This window comes from Nyctibius grandis, chromosome 7, assembly GCF_013368605.1.
Source record: "Nyctibius grandis isolate bNycGra1 chromosome 7, bNycGra1.pri, whole genome shotgun sequence".
Classification (NCBI taxonomy): Eukaryota; Metazoa; Chordata; class Aves; order Nyctibiiformes; family Nyctibiidae; genus Nyctibius; species Nyctibius grandis.
The window spans coordinates 9,989,878-10,006,390 of NC_090664.1; the positions used below are offsets into that span (position 1 = coordinate 9,989,878).

The window sequence follows — 16,513 nt, forward strand, 5'->3', positions numbered from 1 at the left end:
TCACTGTATAAAGGTGACCTCTTGCTTTCATACAGGTGCTTTAGGGGCTATGAATCAGTTCATCCTTGGTTGTGGTTCTACAGATGTTGTCCATAACTAAGGAGAGTACATTCTTCCCTTTCTCTCCCCGCTTTGTTTTCCCCTTTTCCCTTCCCCATCCCTAGGAAAAGTCTTCAGGCATTCACCCAGACTAATTACTTCAAACTGAATCCCCACCTAATCACTGAAGGTTTTGTATTTCTGTTGCTTTTGGTTGCTCACAAAATCTGTGATTGTTTATTTCGATGGGCAGGAGATAGATTTATTATTTTTTTTATTTAGTGGTTTGGGTCTTTTTTGTCCATCAAAAACAATGGAAAAAAATCTTAGGTGGACAAACACTGTCAGAAATTTGATAGTCTCATTTTCATGGTATTCACCTGGGATGGCAAAACCCCAAACCCAAGTCCTTTTCTGTTTATGTGTTAGTGCCTTCATGTGTTCTGAGCCTCTCTAAAGGTCCCTTATTGGAATGGTTCTGGTTTATATTCCATGAACTTGATAAAGCATTGAAAGTGCATAATTTAATACAGTAAGGGCTCAAACTTTCTAACAGGCAAAGTTAACTTCTTAACCACACAGGAATTAAGTATCAGGAGGGTGGCTTAGGAACACTTTTTTCCTGTGAAGTTTCATCCAGAAGTCTCAGCCTGATCTTTAAGAACTCACAAAAATTATTTCAATGAATAATCATTTTCTGATGAGAACTAAACAAACTTACATTGCCAAGACATTCTTGATTACTGCTCAGCTGTGCCTGCAACATCGTTAAATTATAGGAACCAGTAAAGTTGTTATTTCTTAAATGCTGTGAACCATCCCAGCTCTGCAGTGTGGGAATAGCCTTTGTGGCTTTTCTTTCATTACTTACCACAGCTGGTCTTTGCCATTTTCAAATTTGTGATTCCATTCCTTGTTTGGTTTCTTTCGATTTACAGAAGTATTAAAATATTGTTACAATTCACAACTCCCTTACTTGCTCAACTAGTAGCAGAAGAAAACTGCAGAGATGTACATCTTTTCCTGCCCAGAACCTTTTCAAGTATTACTTAGAGATTTAATATTTCCCATATATGAATTTGTTTGCAAATTATATTGAAAATCTTCCTTCTCAGTAATGAGTATTCTTGTTTCTTATGTGCTTTTAATAATATATGCCATTAGCAGATTATGCACTTGAAAATTCTGACTGATTATTAGTTCAGTCTCAGCCATTGCAAATCTCCTTGCTCTTGAATTGGAGAAAGGCTAAAAGAGCCATGATTGCACCTGAATTAATTAAAATGAAATAGTCTGTATGAGAATATTTGTTTAATAGACTGTTGACTGCTTCTGCGGTGCAAAAGACACAGGACCAGCTTTTTCAAGGTATTTGAATTCCTAAATCTCATTAGATGTCTATATGCCTCCTTAGGTATCTAAATACCTTTAAATAGTTGGCCTTTGATCTCCGCCAAGTGAAGTTGCTCAGTTCATTAGTGGGATGAATAATGTACTTTATTAGATATGAATGTCATTTTCTACCAGGGCTGACTCAGAGCATGAACAAATCATCAACGCAGCACTCCCTAACTTTACCTAACCATTTAAACACCTTAGTTATCCCCAGGAAGCTCTTGGTTTGCCATTGCAGCATGATGTCTGAAGCTGTAAGATTTTCAGTTCTAGATGAATCTTGCTCTTGTTAATGTAATTACTTGTACAGTTTGTACTGCATTGTTTTTACATACTTTATCTTTTTGTATGGATTACTGTAGCAGTCCTTAGAAAAATAATTTTAAATTTAGTTTGCTATTATGAGTTATTATTATGACTAATTATAAAAGGGCTGCTACACTACATACTAATTGAATTCAAAGACCTTTTATGCTATTGATAAGCTATTTCCTATAATAACATTACTGCCTCTTGTGATAGGGATATCTTTTTTCCTCAGTGTTCTGTTTTGATTGACTATTTTCAGGTACAGATCTTTAACAAAGACAGGGGGAGGTGTAATTCAGCTGTAAATAGACTGTGAGCTGATAATACTATAGGGAACAAAAGAAATCTTAAAGAGTGGTGAGTATAGTACAGAAAGTATCATATGTACGGAGAGGATGATTATAGCAATAAAACTGGCTCTACCAAGAAACAGGAATTCTGTCAGCAGCTAGACAGAATGAAATTTCCTTCATTATGGACATACACATCTGAACTTGTTCTCTTGCAGGGGGTTAACTCATCCCCCAGACCTTTTTTTCATGAGAGCAGAGTAAGGTCACTGACATCTGCCTGCTGTCTGGTCTCTCTTTGTGTTGAAGTGTAGCATGCTTGATGCATCTTTGACTACCTGCCACCATTCATGGAAATTAGTTGTTGGGTTCAAAAGCAGCTGGGGAATAGATAGCAAGACAGACACAAGCACATCGGAGTTGTACAAATCTTGCTTTGTCAAAAAACAAGGTAAAGATGAATGCATGAAGAAGGAGAGACAGTTTTTACACTGTGAGCCAGAGCTGCCTCTGTTCTGCTGCCCTTGCTTAAGTTGGTCATTTACGCACACAGGTGAAATGTCAGGAAAGTCTGTCATTTTATTTATGGGCGTTTAGAAGCTTACAGTATTTGACTTGAATGGATTACAGTAAGAGCACACTAATCTTTTAATAGACAAGCTTCAATATACATTTTACAAATGTTAAATCTCCAATCATTTGTCTAGCCACTCTGGTTGCATTATTCTACTTACAGCAATATCATGAAAGTATTACAGTCCTTCATTTGGGAGATGTTGTGGCTGTGAAAAAGGTGCTTTAAGGGTTGTACTTAGGAGATGATAGCTTAACAGAGCACGTATCATAACTAATAAATAGTTTTGATATGGTTGTGTCCTGAGTTTTACAAATCACAGAATCCTTCTGTTGCTGTACCCTGAGGATGAAAATGATTTTGGAAACGCAGACAAGTCATTTTAGTTGTATGTGTTAAAATCTCGGCCCCAGCTTGGCAAGATAGCAATTCCTTGTCAAGAAAGGAACAGAACTCAGATAAAAGATGCTTTAGGTTAGGCTAGCTGTGCATTTTAGCACCTTTTGTAGCAAACAATTCAAAAAGCTGTAACCTCAGGAGGCTCTGAAAAACTCATTCAAGTCAACTGTTGCTTTAGAAAGGCAGTTTGCTGTACAGTGCTGAGCAGTCTGAACTTGGAGGGTGAAATTTCACAAGTACTTGTCTCACTTTTTGAATCCAAGCAATTCTGAGCACAACATAGTACCAGCAAAAAAAAAAACAAACCACCAAACTATCACTTCCAGTGGAAGAACAGTGACTGAAAGACCCAACACCAGTGGTTCCTCACCAGAAATGTGGAGGACAGCCCAGGAAGGCTTAAATAGCATTCATTCTCTCTCTACAAGCAGCGAGGTGCAAGCAAAGAGGATGACAGTAAGATAGAGACAGATTTCTTGTGAAGTGGGTTTGAAGCATTTAATATTTTAGTAGCTATTAATTAATTTAACTGGAGAAGGACAACTATGATGCTGTACTACAGGAATTTTAATAATCCCCTTTGAAAAGGAACGTGTTTGTTCACTTTTCTAAATTGAGAAAAAAAAAAAAAGAAAATATGGAAGGCTGATGTAAGGTTGCAGACTCGGTCTTGTCAGTTTGGGATATTAACTGAGCCTGTCTTAAGACACTAAATCGTAACTGATAACTGAGGCAAAACACCATCAGGTTTCTGGCTCAGGGTGGCACCTTGCAAAACTGAGTCAATGCTGTTGAAAGAACTTGGACCAGCCCCAGCTGTCAATGTAAACAGGACTTCACAGTATGATATATGGGATTTATCTGTTCCTGCCAATGCTAAATCACTCGGTTAAAAAGCCATATTGAAATTTTCTCATTAGTTTGATTTATAAGTATTGGGAATTCTGTATGTTATTATTGAAGTTATCCCTATATTTGGTTAAGGAAGGACCACGCAAAGAAATATATTTTAAAAGGTTCTTACACAAGCCGGGTAAAATGGGTCATTGTATTTCACAGCCCATCTTACTCAGTGCTAATAAGTCATGACTCAGACACAGGAGAGAGCAAACCTTCATCAGAGTCCTTGTCTCTGAGTGACTGCTGAGAAATGCACTATACACAGCTGGTGTCGGTGCCTCGGTGCTTTTATCCAAAGTGTTGCATCTGTTCATACTTTTAAAATAAAAAAAAAAAAAAAGCAAAGCATCTTTTATATATTTTAAATTGGAAATAGGATCAAAGGGCAACATGTGAGTCCAGATTTAATTACAGCAATATAGAGCATCTGTTCAGAGCTGTCCTTAACCTCTTTGGGCTTGTGTGTAATAAGGCAAATTTAGATCATCTTCAAGGAGCTGATATCGTTAGCACTGCAGACCAGAAATCTAGTCGAGATGATGGTCTGTTGAGATGATTGCATGTTTGATAAATAGGAATCACTTCATGTGCATAGCCTCCGTCTCTGAAACAGAGCAGCAGCTTTTACGTTCTGTTCCTGTTCCCACCTCTTGCAAACATATTCAGTATGATACGTATTACTGGACATGTGGCTGTCTCAGACCAGAACTGGGCAGTAGTTTATATGTGGCTGTAGCTGCAAATAAACTTCACTTCCTAAGTCTTGGCCTCACCTCTTAAATCTCTGAGGTTTCTACATCCATTTGTTCACCAGTAGGTCGTGCTTCTAATAAAATGTTCATGAAGACACATGTTCTGGAAATGTAATGAGGTTTACTAGGGCTGAACTGGATTCTGTTATCTGTGTTTTGGAAAGAAGAGTGCCATTTACTTTCTGCACTTCTTCACATCAGTTTTGGACAAAACACCTTTTTCTCTGAAGTTGAAGTTTTTAAATTGCAAGTTTTTGAAGCAGGAGTCAAACCAAAGACTCCTGACAAATGGAAGACTTTTAGCTAATTTCCTTCTTGTAAGCCATTTTGCAAGTTTGGCCATTTCTGTAACTCTGAACTTAGACAAACGCTTTCTAGGCCCTCGAGTTATTGTTGTTTAGGACTTGCTGTCTGGCAATCAGGTCAGCAATCGCTTTTTATGATAATGTTCAGAAGATGATTTACACTGATACACCCCGATAAACAATAAATATGATATATAATTGATGGAACCTTCTTTAGAAGTGGTTCTTTTAACCAATGAGAGCTGCGTTTTGTTCCATGCATGAACAAAAAGGACAATCTACTGCTAAGGAAAATAGATTCCTTGACAGTTCTTGCAATGATAGTCTGCTGAACCTAAATTGCTAATTAGAGTTTGAGGCAATGATTTTGGCATATTGTTGCCAGATGGAAGATTCATTTTACTGGCCACTTAATTAACAACTGGTAAACGGTTGCACCCAAATACACATATTTACATATGCAGAGTGCTTACCCTGTCACAACGATGCTAATAGCTTAGAGAGCGAATCTTATTAATGCGATCTACTAATGGGAACGTCAGAATAAATTATCTTCTCTGGAACTGCGAGCAGTCTTATCTGCCACCTGCATGGGAGCTCCCAAGCTTCAGCTTTCTGTCTGCCCGATGCCTCTTGAAAGCTGGGACGCATTCCAAAGCACCAAAGGGAGCTGTAGGAATTTGGGTATTTCAGGGGGAGAAGTCCTGCTGTTTCTAAAGGATCCTAGCTGAAGGACAGGTTCCCATCCAAGTTCTATCTCATACCAGGGGCATATATATAACATACCTGAAAAGGTTTCTGGTGCACAATACCCACAGCTTTCATTGGAAGAGCTTAATGTACTTTACAAAGTTGTCTGTGCATCTCAGGGAAGGGGGAGAGGACATAGGGATAAATGGGCCCTGCTCCCCAGCTGCCATAATTCATTGTCTGGTTGGTACAGAACCCATAGTTTAATGATATATTAAGAATAACTTGTTGTATTTCTGTATTACCTCGCATCTGATAATCTCAAACAAGGTTTTTTTAATTGTGCCTCATAGCACAGGAGCGCAACGATTTTCATTTGAACCTGTTCAGCTGGCAAGAAAACAGAGGTATGGGTGACTTAAAGGGTCACAGCAAACAATCTTTCCAAGATCCTAAGGAAGAAAAAGGACATCTAAATCCCTGCAGTACTGGTCATCTTACCTGTACTCCTGTCTGTTGTTGCCACTGACCAATACTAGTGGTGAAATCCAAAAGTTAATTTGGAAAAGTGAGTGAGATGATGGCAGCAGGCTGGTTTATGGAAGGCAGTCCAAAAAGGACGAGTGTTAAATTATTCACTTAAGTAATAACCAGCTGCAAACATGCAGGGTAAGAAACAGACAGCCATCTGAAAAGGTCGTAAAATGCACATTAGTTAACAGTATCATGGTGTTCTTAAAATAAGTCAAATGCAGTTCTGGAGTGTATCAGCAGCATAGCTTGCAAGACATGAAAAGCTCTTCTTGCGTAGGAAGGATCTGAAGTATTATGTCCAATTTTGAGCGTTATTCTAGGAGCAGGATATGGGCCAGTCCGTGAGAGCTCATCAGAGAGCAGTGAGAATGGTTTGAGGGCTAGAAAATTCGGTCAGAAAGGAAAGATAGGACAAACTTGGTTTCTGTAGTCTGAAGAAGACTGTGGAGAGTTGATATTAGTCTTCAGATATAAAGCTTGCCTGAAAAAGGAAGGGAGGAAGATTGTCTTACTTATTCATGGTGCATTAGCAGAAATAATGGGCTGAAACTGTAGAGAATTGGGTTAGCTGTTAGGAAAATATATTTGCAGTAAGGATAATGAGTACCATAATAAATTGTCAGAGTGTTTCCTTCTGCTTCTGGATATCTTTAAGAACTGATTAGACACAGATCTGTCAGGTATAGCTGACGCAGGTGTAACTGGTCCTACATTAGGACTGAGAAGCTGGATAAAGTGGTTCTTGGTGTCCCATCCAGCCCTGTGACAAGCCTGTGCTCCAGCCCTGTGCTGGCTCTCCTATCTCACATTTAACGCCCATTTAAAACTTGCTTTCGTCCTGCTTTCTCCCTCATGGCAGTAGCTGAGTGTAATTTGAGGTGCTGTTTGCACTTTTCTGTTCAATTGAGCAAACTGATGGGCAGAACATACATGTTTCCCCATGGTGATGTTAGGCTAAAATTTACATCCTATTTGCTCCTATCCCACAGCACCTTTTTTGGCTGGCCATGACTTTGCATTACTGACTCTGTTCCAGCTCTGGCCATTACCTACTGATGTGGCTTATCACTGAAATGGGTGTGATGCCCAGGACTCTAGTGAAGGGCTTGGAGCCATTCTTTCCCCTTGATGATTGCCTCTCTTTTACAACTAATACTTCTGCATATTTTGCCAAAGATGTCTATTTGTGGATCATTTTACTGTAGTGTTATAGATTAGCCATCCGGGTGAAGATGTCCAAGTAATGTTGGATGTGGGAAAGGACTGTTTCTGGTATAAAAAATGTATTCCAGAGGTTAGGGTTTTTCCTAGGGCAGAAGCAATCTTTTGCTCAGTATCTGCACAGCACCTGGCACAGCAAGATCCTGCTGTGGTATTGTCACATTAAAAAGAATATTAATTGTGATTCCTAAGCTGTGTTTGGAGTTACATCTACATCTGTCTACGTTTTGAAGTTTTCCAATTAAAACATAAATTAATACAGCATGTACTTTACAGAAAGGAGGGACCTACTATATTGGGACATCACTGTAGCTTACTAATTATGCATTATTGTAAGGCTTTTTCCTTTTCTAATATTTTTCCTGGTCTAGTTTTAAATGTTTCAAGATTGTTAGGGAAATTTAATGATTATTGATATAGGAAATAACATCTTTGTCAATGTCACTCTGATAGAATTTATTTGAAGAATATTTTAAAATTGGTCAATGGACAAGTTTGTTTGCAATGCTGAGTTTCAGGGGAGGTCTGCTACCTGGTAAGCAAAGGAGACAATTTTGGAACTGAAACTATGGGACATATTACTTGCTTCTGTCCTGAGTTTAATGTTGCTGATATTTTGAAATAAGGAAAAGCCTTCTCTTTGAAACAGACTTCAATTTCCTATAAAAATAAATGGGGTTTGGAGTCATCTCTGATACATTTGCTGTGTGCAGCTCCCCCCTTATTGTCTTTTATGTCCATTTAAAGCTTGCTTCTGTCCTGCTGTCACCATCATGGCAATAGTTGAGGAAAATCTGAGGTACAGTTTCCGCTATTCTGTTCAACTCAGTGAATTGTGTTCTTCCCATTCTGCTTGACCCCATCTGCTTGCTTTGTCTTTTTATTGCATCCTGTCTGCAGGCTTCCTGGGGAACCTTTCTTCTCAGTCCTGGTCTTAACTGTACTAGGACTTTGATTGTGGATTAAGACGCTACCTTGGTACAAAAAAAAAAAAAAAAAGGCAACATAAAAATGAAATCACAATAAGCCATGTATTTACTACAGATTCTAATTTTTTCCCTTTGTTTTTATTTTTGTGCAGATTGTTTCTCAGAGGAAACTCTCCAAGTCATTACTCAAACATGGGAACACAGCAGGAAAATCATCTATAACAGTAAGTCTTATTTTCCTGTTATTTAGAAACATCTAATGTGACTAATTCTCCCTAAAAGCATCCTGCTAAGTCACCAGAACAACCCTTGATTAAGAAATGTATTTGAATTGTTTATTTAACAGATTACTGGTACTGTTTCTGACAAATGCTCATTGTAAGGAAATGGCAACAAATAATGTATAATTTGTACAAAAGCCACAATATTTACTACTACTACTTTTAAGGTACTTTAATGACAGCAAGAAAGTTGTGCTGCTTGATTACTTTTAGTTGAAGCTCTAGACCTTCAGGAATTCATTTTGACCCACTTTGACACACGAAGCAATCTGATGTTTCTTGGCTTTTGGGCTTTTTAGAGTTTGTAAAACAAAAAAAAACTGCCTCAGAAAACACACACACACGCACCCAGCAACACCGAATGCAGACGTTTGATGAGATTAGGTATTTTAGCTGTGTTGTAATACAATTATGGTCTGGATAGTTATAGCAGCCCCGTGCATATCTTGAAATCTGCAAATCAGTGTATTACCTCTCTTTCATCTTTCTCCTTGCTGGCTTGTTTGGGAGATCAACTTGTCTGCACTGAACATAGCAAGCCTGTGACATTTGCAGTTCTGCATTAAGACAAAGACTATAATAAAATATTCTGCTTTGGGGATCTTTGCTCTGTTGCCTCATGGGGTTTAGAAGGATTTTTTTCCTTGATGTGCAATTAGCCGGATGGGTTTCTTTTGGCTTGATTGTTTGGGGGTTTTTTCTGCCTTCAGCCACAGAAGAGACAGCAGACTGTGATAAATGCTGCTTTCTGAGAGCCCAGGGAATTTTATTTCTTAGATGTCTTCCTTGATGCCGAGCTGGGAAGGGATTTGCTTAAATGCATAAAGTGAAACTCATTTTTGGTCTGGGCTTGGAAAGGAATTCCCTACTCTTCTGGCTGAGTAGAACCAGGAGAGAGTTTTGCTCCCTGAATAGCTAGCTTGGTGTGTTTTGCTCACTGGGATTATCTGGGCATACTTCATCTCGTCCATTCCTGTGGTGTTCTGGACCCCCTCCTGATCTATGAGGGACATGAAGGAGTTTAGTCTTGTGAAAACACAAATGCTCTAATTCAACTAAAATTGTTAGGCTTGCTAGTAGGGTGTTCTGGCAAAAATTAATACTCTGTGATATAGAGAAGATGAGAGAAAATGAGTTAATAGTCCCTGCTGGCCTAACACTGGATGATAACTGCGAAACATGGACCTTAGTTACTTGTTTTGGCTTCCGGCTAGTGGTACTAAAGAGCAAGTTGACTTTCCTCATATGGGAGAAAACTGAACTCAGACAAAAAATATTGTGTGAGAAGTTTGCTGTCTCAACAGAATAAGCCAAAATGGATTATGTTTCATTATTTCTGGACCTGGGGCACATATCAGGAGTCTGTCAAGTATGGAAGTTACAAATGTTAGTTTCCTAACTTGTTCAACATAGTGAATTGTGATTTTTTTTGTAGGATTTTGAAAATTCCCATCTCACCATGTTTTGCTCAAATTTTATTAACCCTTTTACTGTGTAATGTCTCATCAATACAATTTTATTATGAGACTGTGGGATAAAAACAGAACCTCATTCAGCTTCTCCAGCTGGAAGTCTGTCAGCCTTTATAAGAGCGGGTTCATTATTTTCAGTTTAAAATATTTGTGAAACTTGGTGTGAAAATCCTGGAGCACTGTTGGTCATATGTAGCTTATGATCTTTTAAACCATCAAACTATGTGGAAGAGAAATGTTGTGCCGGACTCTGTGAGCCATATTTCCAGCAAGCTCACATTTGCCTGGAACATGTGAAACATCACACACATGCCTGTGTGATGGTGCTTCAATGCACAGTTAAGCATCTGTGCCCCTACATGGCTGCATGTGAATATTTTGCATGAGGAAATACCACAGTTTACTGCTGTGAGGTTTCACAGCCAGAATAGTCTTGACTCAGGGAATTTTACTTTATTTAATCCATTGCCAGTTAGCATAAACTTTTAATTACTGATTTGAGTATTGAGAAACAAATATGACAAACAAACTCTTAGGGAAAACGCCTTTCCTCCCCCTTACCTGGGCTCAGCTTCAGTTCAGACACCTCTCCTGCCCCCTTCACAGTCTCCGCTCCCCTTGCCTTCGCTACATGTTGTGCTCAGTCCCTTTGGTGAGGTGATGGGCGGTCAGGATCAAAGCATAGTGATTTCTTCTTTCCATTCTTTGTTTTTTACTCTTCTTGCCCATTGCTGCTTTCTGCTTACTCATTTTCTCAGCTCTGCTATGGGCCTACATATAGGCCACAGTCTCTTTTGGGGCATCCCTGCTCCAGCATAGGTTTACCTGCAGGCTGCAGGCCCTCAGAGGTACCTCCTCTGGCATGGAGCACCTCCTTCCAAGAGCACACCTCCAGCTGTGTCCCCAACAACATTCCCTTCTCCATGCCTCCTCTTGGATCTTCTTTAGGGTGACCTTGCAGGCCTCCTACTGCTCCTCCCTTTGTGCCTTCTGCCCCTAGCAGCTGCCACCCTTTCTTCAATATGTTCACACAGAGGCACAGTGTGCACCTCTGATGGGTTGATGTTTTGGGGTGCAGCTGGTAGCTGCTGCCAAGCCAGCTGGAGCCAGCTGTGAGCAGCATGGGGCAGTTCACAGCCTCCCCACAGAGGTCACCCCTGCAGCCCCAGCTACGAAAACCTTGCCACTTATGCCCAATGCAGACTCTAAGTTAGTTTCTGTCAAAGAAAGAAAAAAGGTCTTTAAAAATCCCAGTGATACTGAAGTTTATTGAGGGTGTAAACAGCCTGGCTAATTACTGGGAGCTGCATATCTGGGCAGTAAAAGCATCCTGCGCTGCAGTGCTCTGACTGCAGCTCTAACCTCAGCAGCCTTCAGCCAGTTTGAAGAATAGTCAGGGTGTTCCAGCAGCTCCCCGAGGACCTGGAGTTCGTGCGGTGGAGACGGTCTGAGCCCAGCTGGGGAGCTGATGTAGCTGCCAAGTGTGTGGCCGTGGGCATGAAACACCCAGGAAATAGGTTCCTTTGGGCAATTTAATCTCTGAGGAGAATATGTACAATAGGGAAAGATTTTATAACTGTCAAATAGAATCTAATGTGGTTAGTTTCAAAGAACATTTTTCAGTGGAATATTGCAGGTTTGGTTAATACCTTCTCTCCACGGAAGCATTTTAATGGCTTAGTCAGGAAGGCTGTTTTGGTTGGTTTTGTTGGGGTTTTTTTAACAACATTGCACAGCACAATGACTGGCACCATTATCAGCACAGCTTACACCATCTGAAAGAATCACACTACATTATTTTAGTGTTAGTTTCTCCTGACTCAGTCTACAGTAAATGGTTTAGCCAATGTAGCTATTGCAAAAAAAACTATACTAGGAGAACTCTTCTACTGTAAATGTGCCTTTCATGGCAACTAGTGACAGGTGACTTCACTCCTTTTTCCATTTAGGTTGCCAAATGATGCTGAAGCAGCATAAAAATAATAAAGCTTTAGACCCAAATAGTACAACTCTTGTATAGCTTTTTTACCCCCTTGGACACTGTGAGACTGTAGAATTCTCCATTGTCCTATCTCAGGAAAAGTATTTGGTCGGAGGAAAGGGATCCCTGATGGATGTTGATGCCTGTCCATTGACAGGTGATTGACAAGGTATAGTCACGTGATACAAAGTAATTCAGGTTTGTGGGTGCAAGGGGGTGACACCCATCAGCTGAGCAAGGGATTCACTGAATGCTCTTAGCCCTTCCTGATTGCAAAGAGAAACATATTAACTTGTACCACACTTGAGTTTCCTAATGGGGTCTACAGTCTTCACACTGGAAAATGGCATCTTTCTCCCCTTTCGTTACACCATGCAAAACTCAAATGTAGCTTTCCATTTAGGTGATTGCTGAGGAATTGTCTGGCAATGATGACTACGTTGAACTTTCATTCAGTGCACGGAAATTGGATGACAAGGTAAGCTGCTTGATATTAACCTTACTGAAAGATATAAGAATGCCTGCAAATACAATTTGATGAGATTTTCCCTGACAGATATTTTTGCCTTATATTATTAAACACATCAGAGATTTCAAATGAATGTTCACAATAGGCTTTCCGCAAGTTGCAAAGTAATTAAAAAAGAAACCTCAAGGGAATCTAATTAAAATGAAGACAATTTGATTACGCTATAACCAAGACAATTTAATTATTTAAAATGCCATAGACCAGAAGTGCTTAGAGAAGTGAGCTTTCTATAAGTAGTCAAAGATGTTATAGTTGAAGTAAACATCTTAAAATAAATCTAGAAAACTTCGTAACAGCTCAGTCATGATGATACGCTTTTTTTTTCAACAAAATGTAACTTGAATGTGAGAAAATTTCGACTCTTGTATATTTGTTAAAAAAAAATTCTCTCTTTAATAAGAAAACTCTCCACTGACTCAAACACTACTCTTCATTATAAGGACTACCTCTACCTCTTTCTGAAAATATCCATTGTTGTTTAGCAATATATGTAATAAGCACCTTGAGCAACACACAGCCCGAGAGATCCAGATGACTGCTTGTAAGGCACACTCTCTGTTATTTCAGTGTAATAGCAGACACATAATTATTTGAGGTAATCTGGGGAATATCTTTGTAATTAATAGATGTCATAAGACTAAGACCCTTTTAGGATAATAGGGCTTTACATATAATTAAAGATCAGATGATTACAATTGTACTGGATCACAATATCTACCATTAGTATATAGTCCGTTCTTATATATGAAGCTGCTTCTAATTAGAAACGTATGGTACCACTATACAAAAGTTTACAATGCTGATGCTCCAAGCATGTACTTCTAAACATTTGACGTATGAGTAACTTAAAATCAAATCAGTGAGAGTACTTTTGGATACATACATACATACATTAGATTTTCAAAATCAGGCTGTAAATGATGAATAATATTTTCGGTCAAAACTGCCAGAAAAACTCAGGCAAGCAGAAAGTACACAGAGAGATTAATAGTACTGGAATTTATTTAGAACATACAGGTAAATAACATTCCTGTGCTCAGGATCATTAACAATCATAAATGATCAGGAGCTGAATTTGTTTCTCATCTGAAAGATGAATTACCTCTTCCTTCAGAGTTGCTGGAGTCGTAGTGTTTCTGAATTGCGTAATTTATTTATGTGTCAAAATGTAGATTTAACAGCCTTTCTTTAGACAGCCATCTTTAGATGTGATTTCCAAAGTTGTACACAAGTTTCTTCCTGTTCCACATGCTGTCACATCTAGAAAAAAGGAAGGGATGTATACAACATAATAAGACTCCACTTGGTAATTCCTTTTCCACAAATGTAAAATGTAATCTGATGTAAATATTATGATTGCTTATGGCTCTTGTTGGTATAAATTAAAAGAATACTGCCAGAGCGCGCCTCTGAGCTAGGTCAGTGTTGTCTGGGCAACAGCTTTAGAGAGTGATTGAAACACTTTGTGGGGAAAAGTTAAAGAGGATCATTCTGAAATATTGCAAGAATATTGTCATTCTTGCCATTTTAACATGCCCAGTCATGGTGGGCTTCACCTAATAAAAAATTCCTGGCAACTCAGGCAACGACTCATCATGTGTTATCTGAATCAAAACTCTTGTCTTCAGCTGATGAAAATCACAGGAAGCCCATTACGGTTGAAAGAAGTCTTTCAGTTTCCTCCAGCTAGAGACGTAGCTCTAAACCTGGCTGAACCTTGGCTTACCTCATTTATAAGAAAAGGCTGTGGCTTTTGATGTGGCTTATAATGAACTTCGGTGTCAGTAGATGCAAGGCACTATTACTAATTATTGTTATTAAGGTTTGAAATTACTTAAATTGCATATTTCAGCTGTTGGTGAAAAAGCATGAGTGTTCCGATGTCACATAAAAGTCTAAAAAACCCATCAGATAATTGACAAGAGCCCATCTTGTAAAACCTAAGCATGGTTTTGCATGCCTCTCCCTACTCAGAGAAGTGAAGACCTGAGTAGAGACGTAACATCAGAGAAGCAGACTGAGGGCTGGAACTGGCCTTGGAGTCTCCTGAAAGACAGAGGAAGCCTGTGGGAGCAATCGTTCATGCTGTGCTACACAGGGCCACCTTTGTAACCCCAGGGGTTCCTGCACTGGTAGCTGTCGGGGTGGCAGAAGACAAAGTGAATGCTAATGTCTCACAACTTGCAGGTGAAGGAAGGGGTGGGAGGGAGGTTCTGGGTGTGCTTTAAGGATAAAAAGAAAAATAAATTCTTTCCATCCATTATCATCAGTGGTATCTTGAATGGAAAAGAATTTTCTTCCTCCACCCTTTAAAGGAAAACTCCTTGAAAGAGGATCCAGATTGTGGCCCTTAAACATATGAGTTCCCTCCTCTAAGGAAAAAGATGTGAACAACACATTTTAGGCACATTAAACAAATTATTTTGGTATAATTTAACAGGCAGGATTTGTTTGTTGGTTTCTTTTACTCCCTCCATGTAAAACTGCAGGAGTTTTAGAAAACCACAAAACAAGTAAAGCCTACTCAATTTTTCCTGGAGAGGTGGCTGAAATATTCAGTGAAAAATTACAGAAAAGTCACAGGTATGAAAGTTTCCTTTAGTTAACTGACTTTGCAGAGATAAAGGTTATATTTTTTTATTGCAGCGCTTCTTTCAAGGGTATAGCTGCATTTTCATATTTTATTGAAGCCCAGTCAGCTCAGATGGCACATCTTTGTTTCAAGAGATCCACTGAGAACACTTCACAGTGGAACGATAACTTTTGGAAAGGTTCTATTGCGTTAATAGCTGTGTCACAATTACCATAACAAGCAGCTACGTTTTTATGATAGCTATAATAAATTACGAGCACTGAGGCAGGCAAACTGCTTTTCTTGTTCTGAGAGAGGCAGTTACCATTGCTTGGGAAAGATTCTCCAGCAAATGTCTGCAAAATACAAGCTAATATTGCTTTTTTATATATTTCACTGGTACTAAACTACTACCAAAAAAAAATTTCCTTAAATGCCCTGTCTTGCTGCTGAAGAATTTTCAAAATTATTTGTGTCTTTTGGCTACCTCAGCTCTTTTCTGAGGGACCTTTGACTTGACCCCCAAACCTGAATTTTAAAAAGTGTCACTCTATGAATATTAATGTACTAAAAGACGTGTCGAACTAGGTGCTCAGAAATTGAGGTAGTTCAATTTTTAAAGTTTAAGCCATGTATTTGTGTTATTACTGAAAGAACAATGTGCATTAAATCACTAGCAAATGCATTACATTAATCATTTAAACATTTCAAAACATTAAACCTTTATTCCTGCTATTCTTCTTTCAGAGGATGTTCTTGTGAGATAATGCAAAGCTGTTAGATTCAGCATAACAACCAAAAAGCTTCGAAAACGTTAATAGCTATGAAATAAAATGTTTTTTCAACATATCATTTTTGAGTTGTTACGAAGCATCTTCAGTATTGAAGGATTTTTTGTTTGTACCTTCATTCTGAAAGGAATTAGGCTTTGTCTTTGCATTGAAAAGTGGGTGATACAAGCTATCATCCAGATTAAAATCTTTCTGTTTAGGTGGTATTGCCTTGGTAGTTAAAACCAGATATTAAAAATTATTTCTCTTATGCTGATTTGCTGTTTCAGCTTTCATGATTCTCAGCTGGGAATGGTACTATATTTTGAGTCTTACACAAAATCCTGGTTTCCTTTCCGAATTTTTTCTGCACTCCAGGGTGCATTCTTTGGATATATCATTTTGAGGTGTTTTTTTTCAGATAACTTTTCTTTTCAAACTTGTGTTTGATAAATAATCTGTTAACATTAAGCTTATGTGAGAGAAGAGGCAGCTCAATCTTTTTTAACCGTATGCACTCTGGATTTTGGTGTCACTATCATTAAACCAGCACCCTCACTCTCTACTTGTT

General features: G+C 38.8%; 1 protein-coding gene across 2 annotated transcripts in view; it reads left to right on the plus strand.

The window, feature by feature from the left end:
- Window positions 1-16,513, plus strand: part of CPNE4 (copine 4) — a 257,825-nt gene that overhangs the window by 139,405 nt on the left and 101,907 nt on the right. For both annotated transcript variants that reach the window (XM_068404460.1, XM_068404459.1), the window contains exons 4-5: window positions 8,490-8,561; window positions 12,475-12,549. In XM_068404460.1, the coding sequence (XP_068260561.1) occupies window positions 8,490-8,561; window positions 12,475-12,549 (147 nt within the window). The remainder of the gene's footprint in view (window positions 1-8,489; window positions 8,562-12,474; window positions 12,550-16,513) is intronic.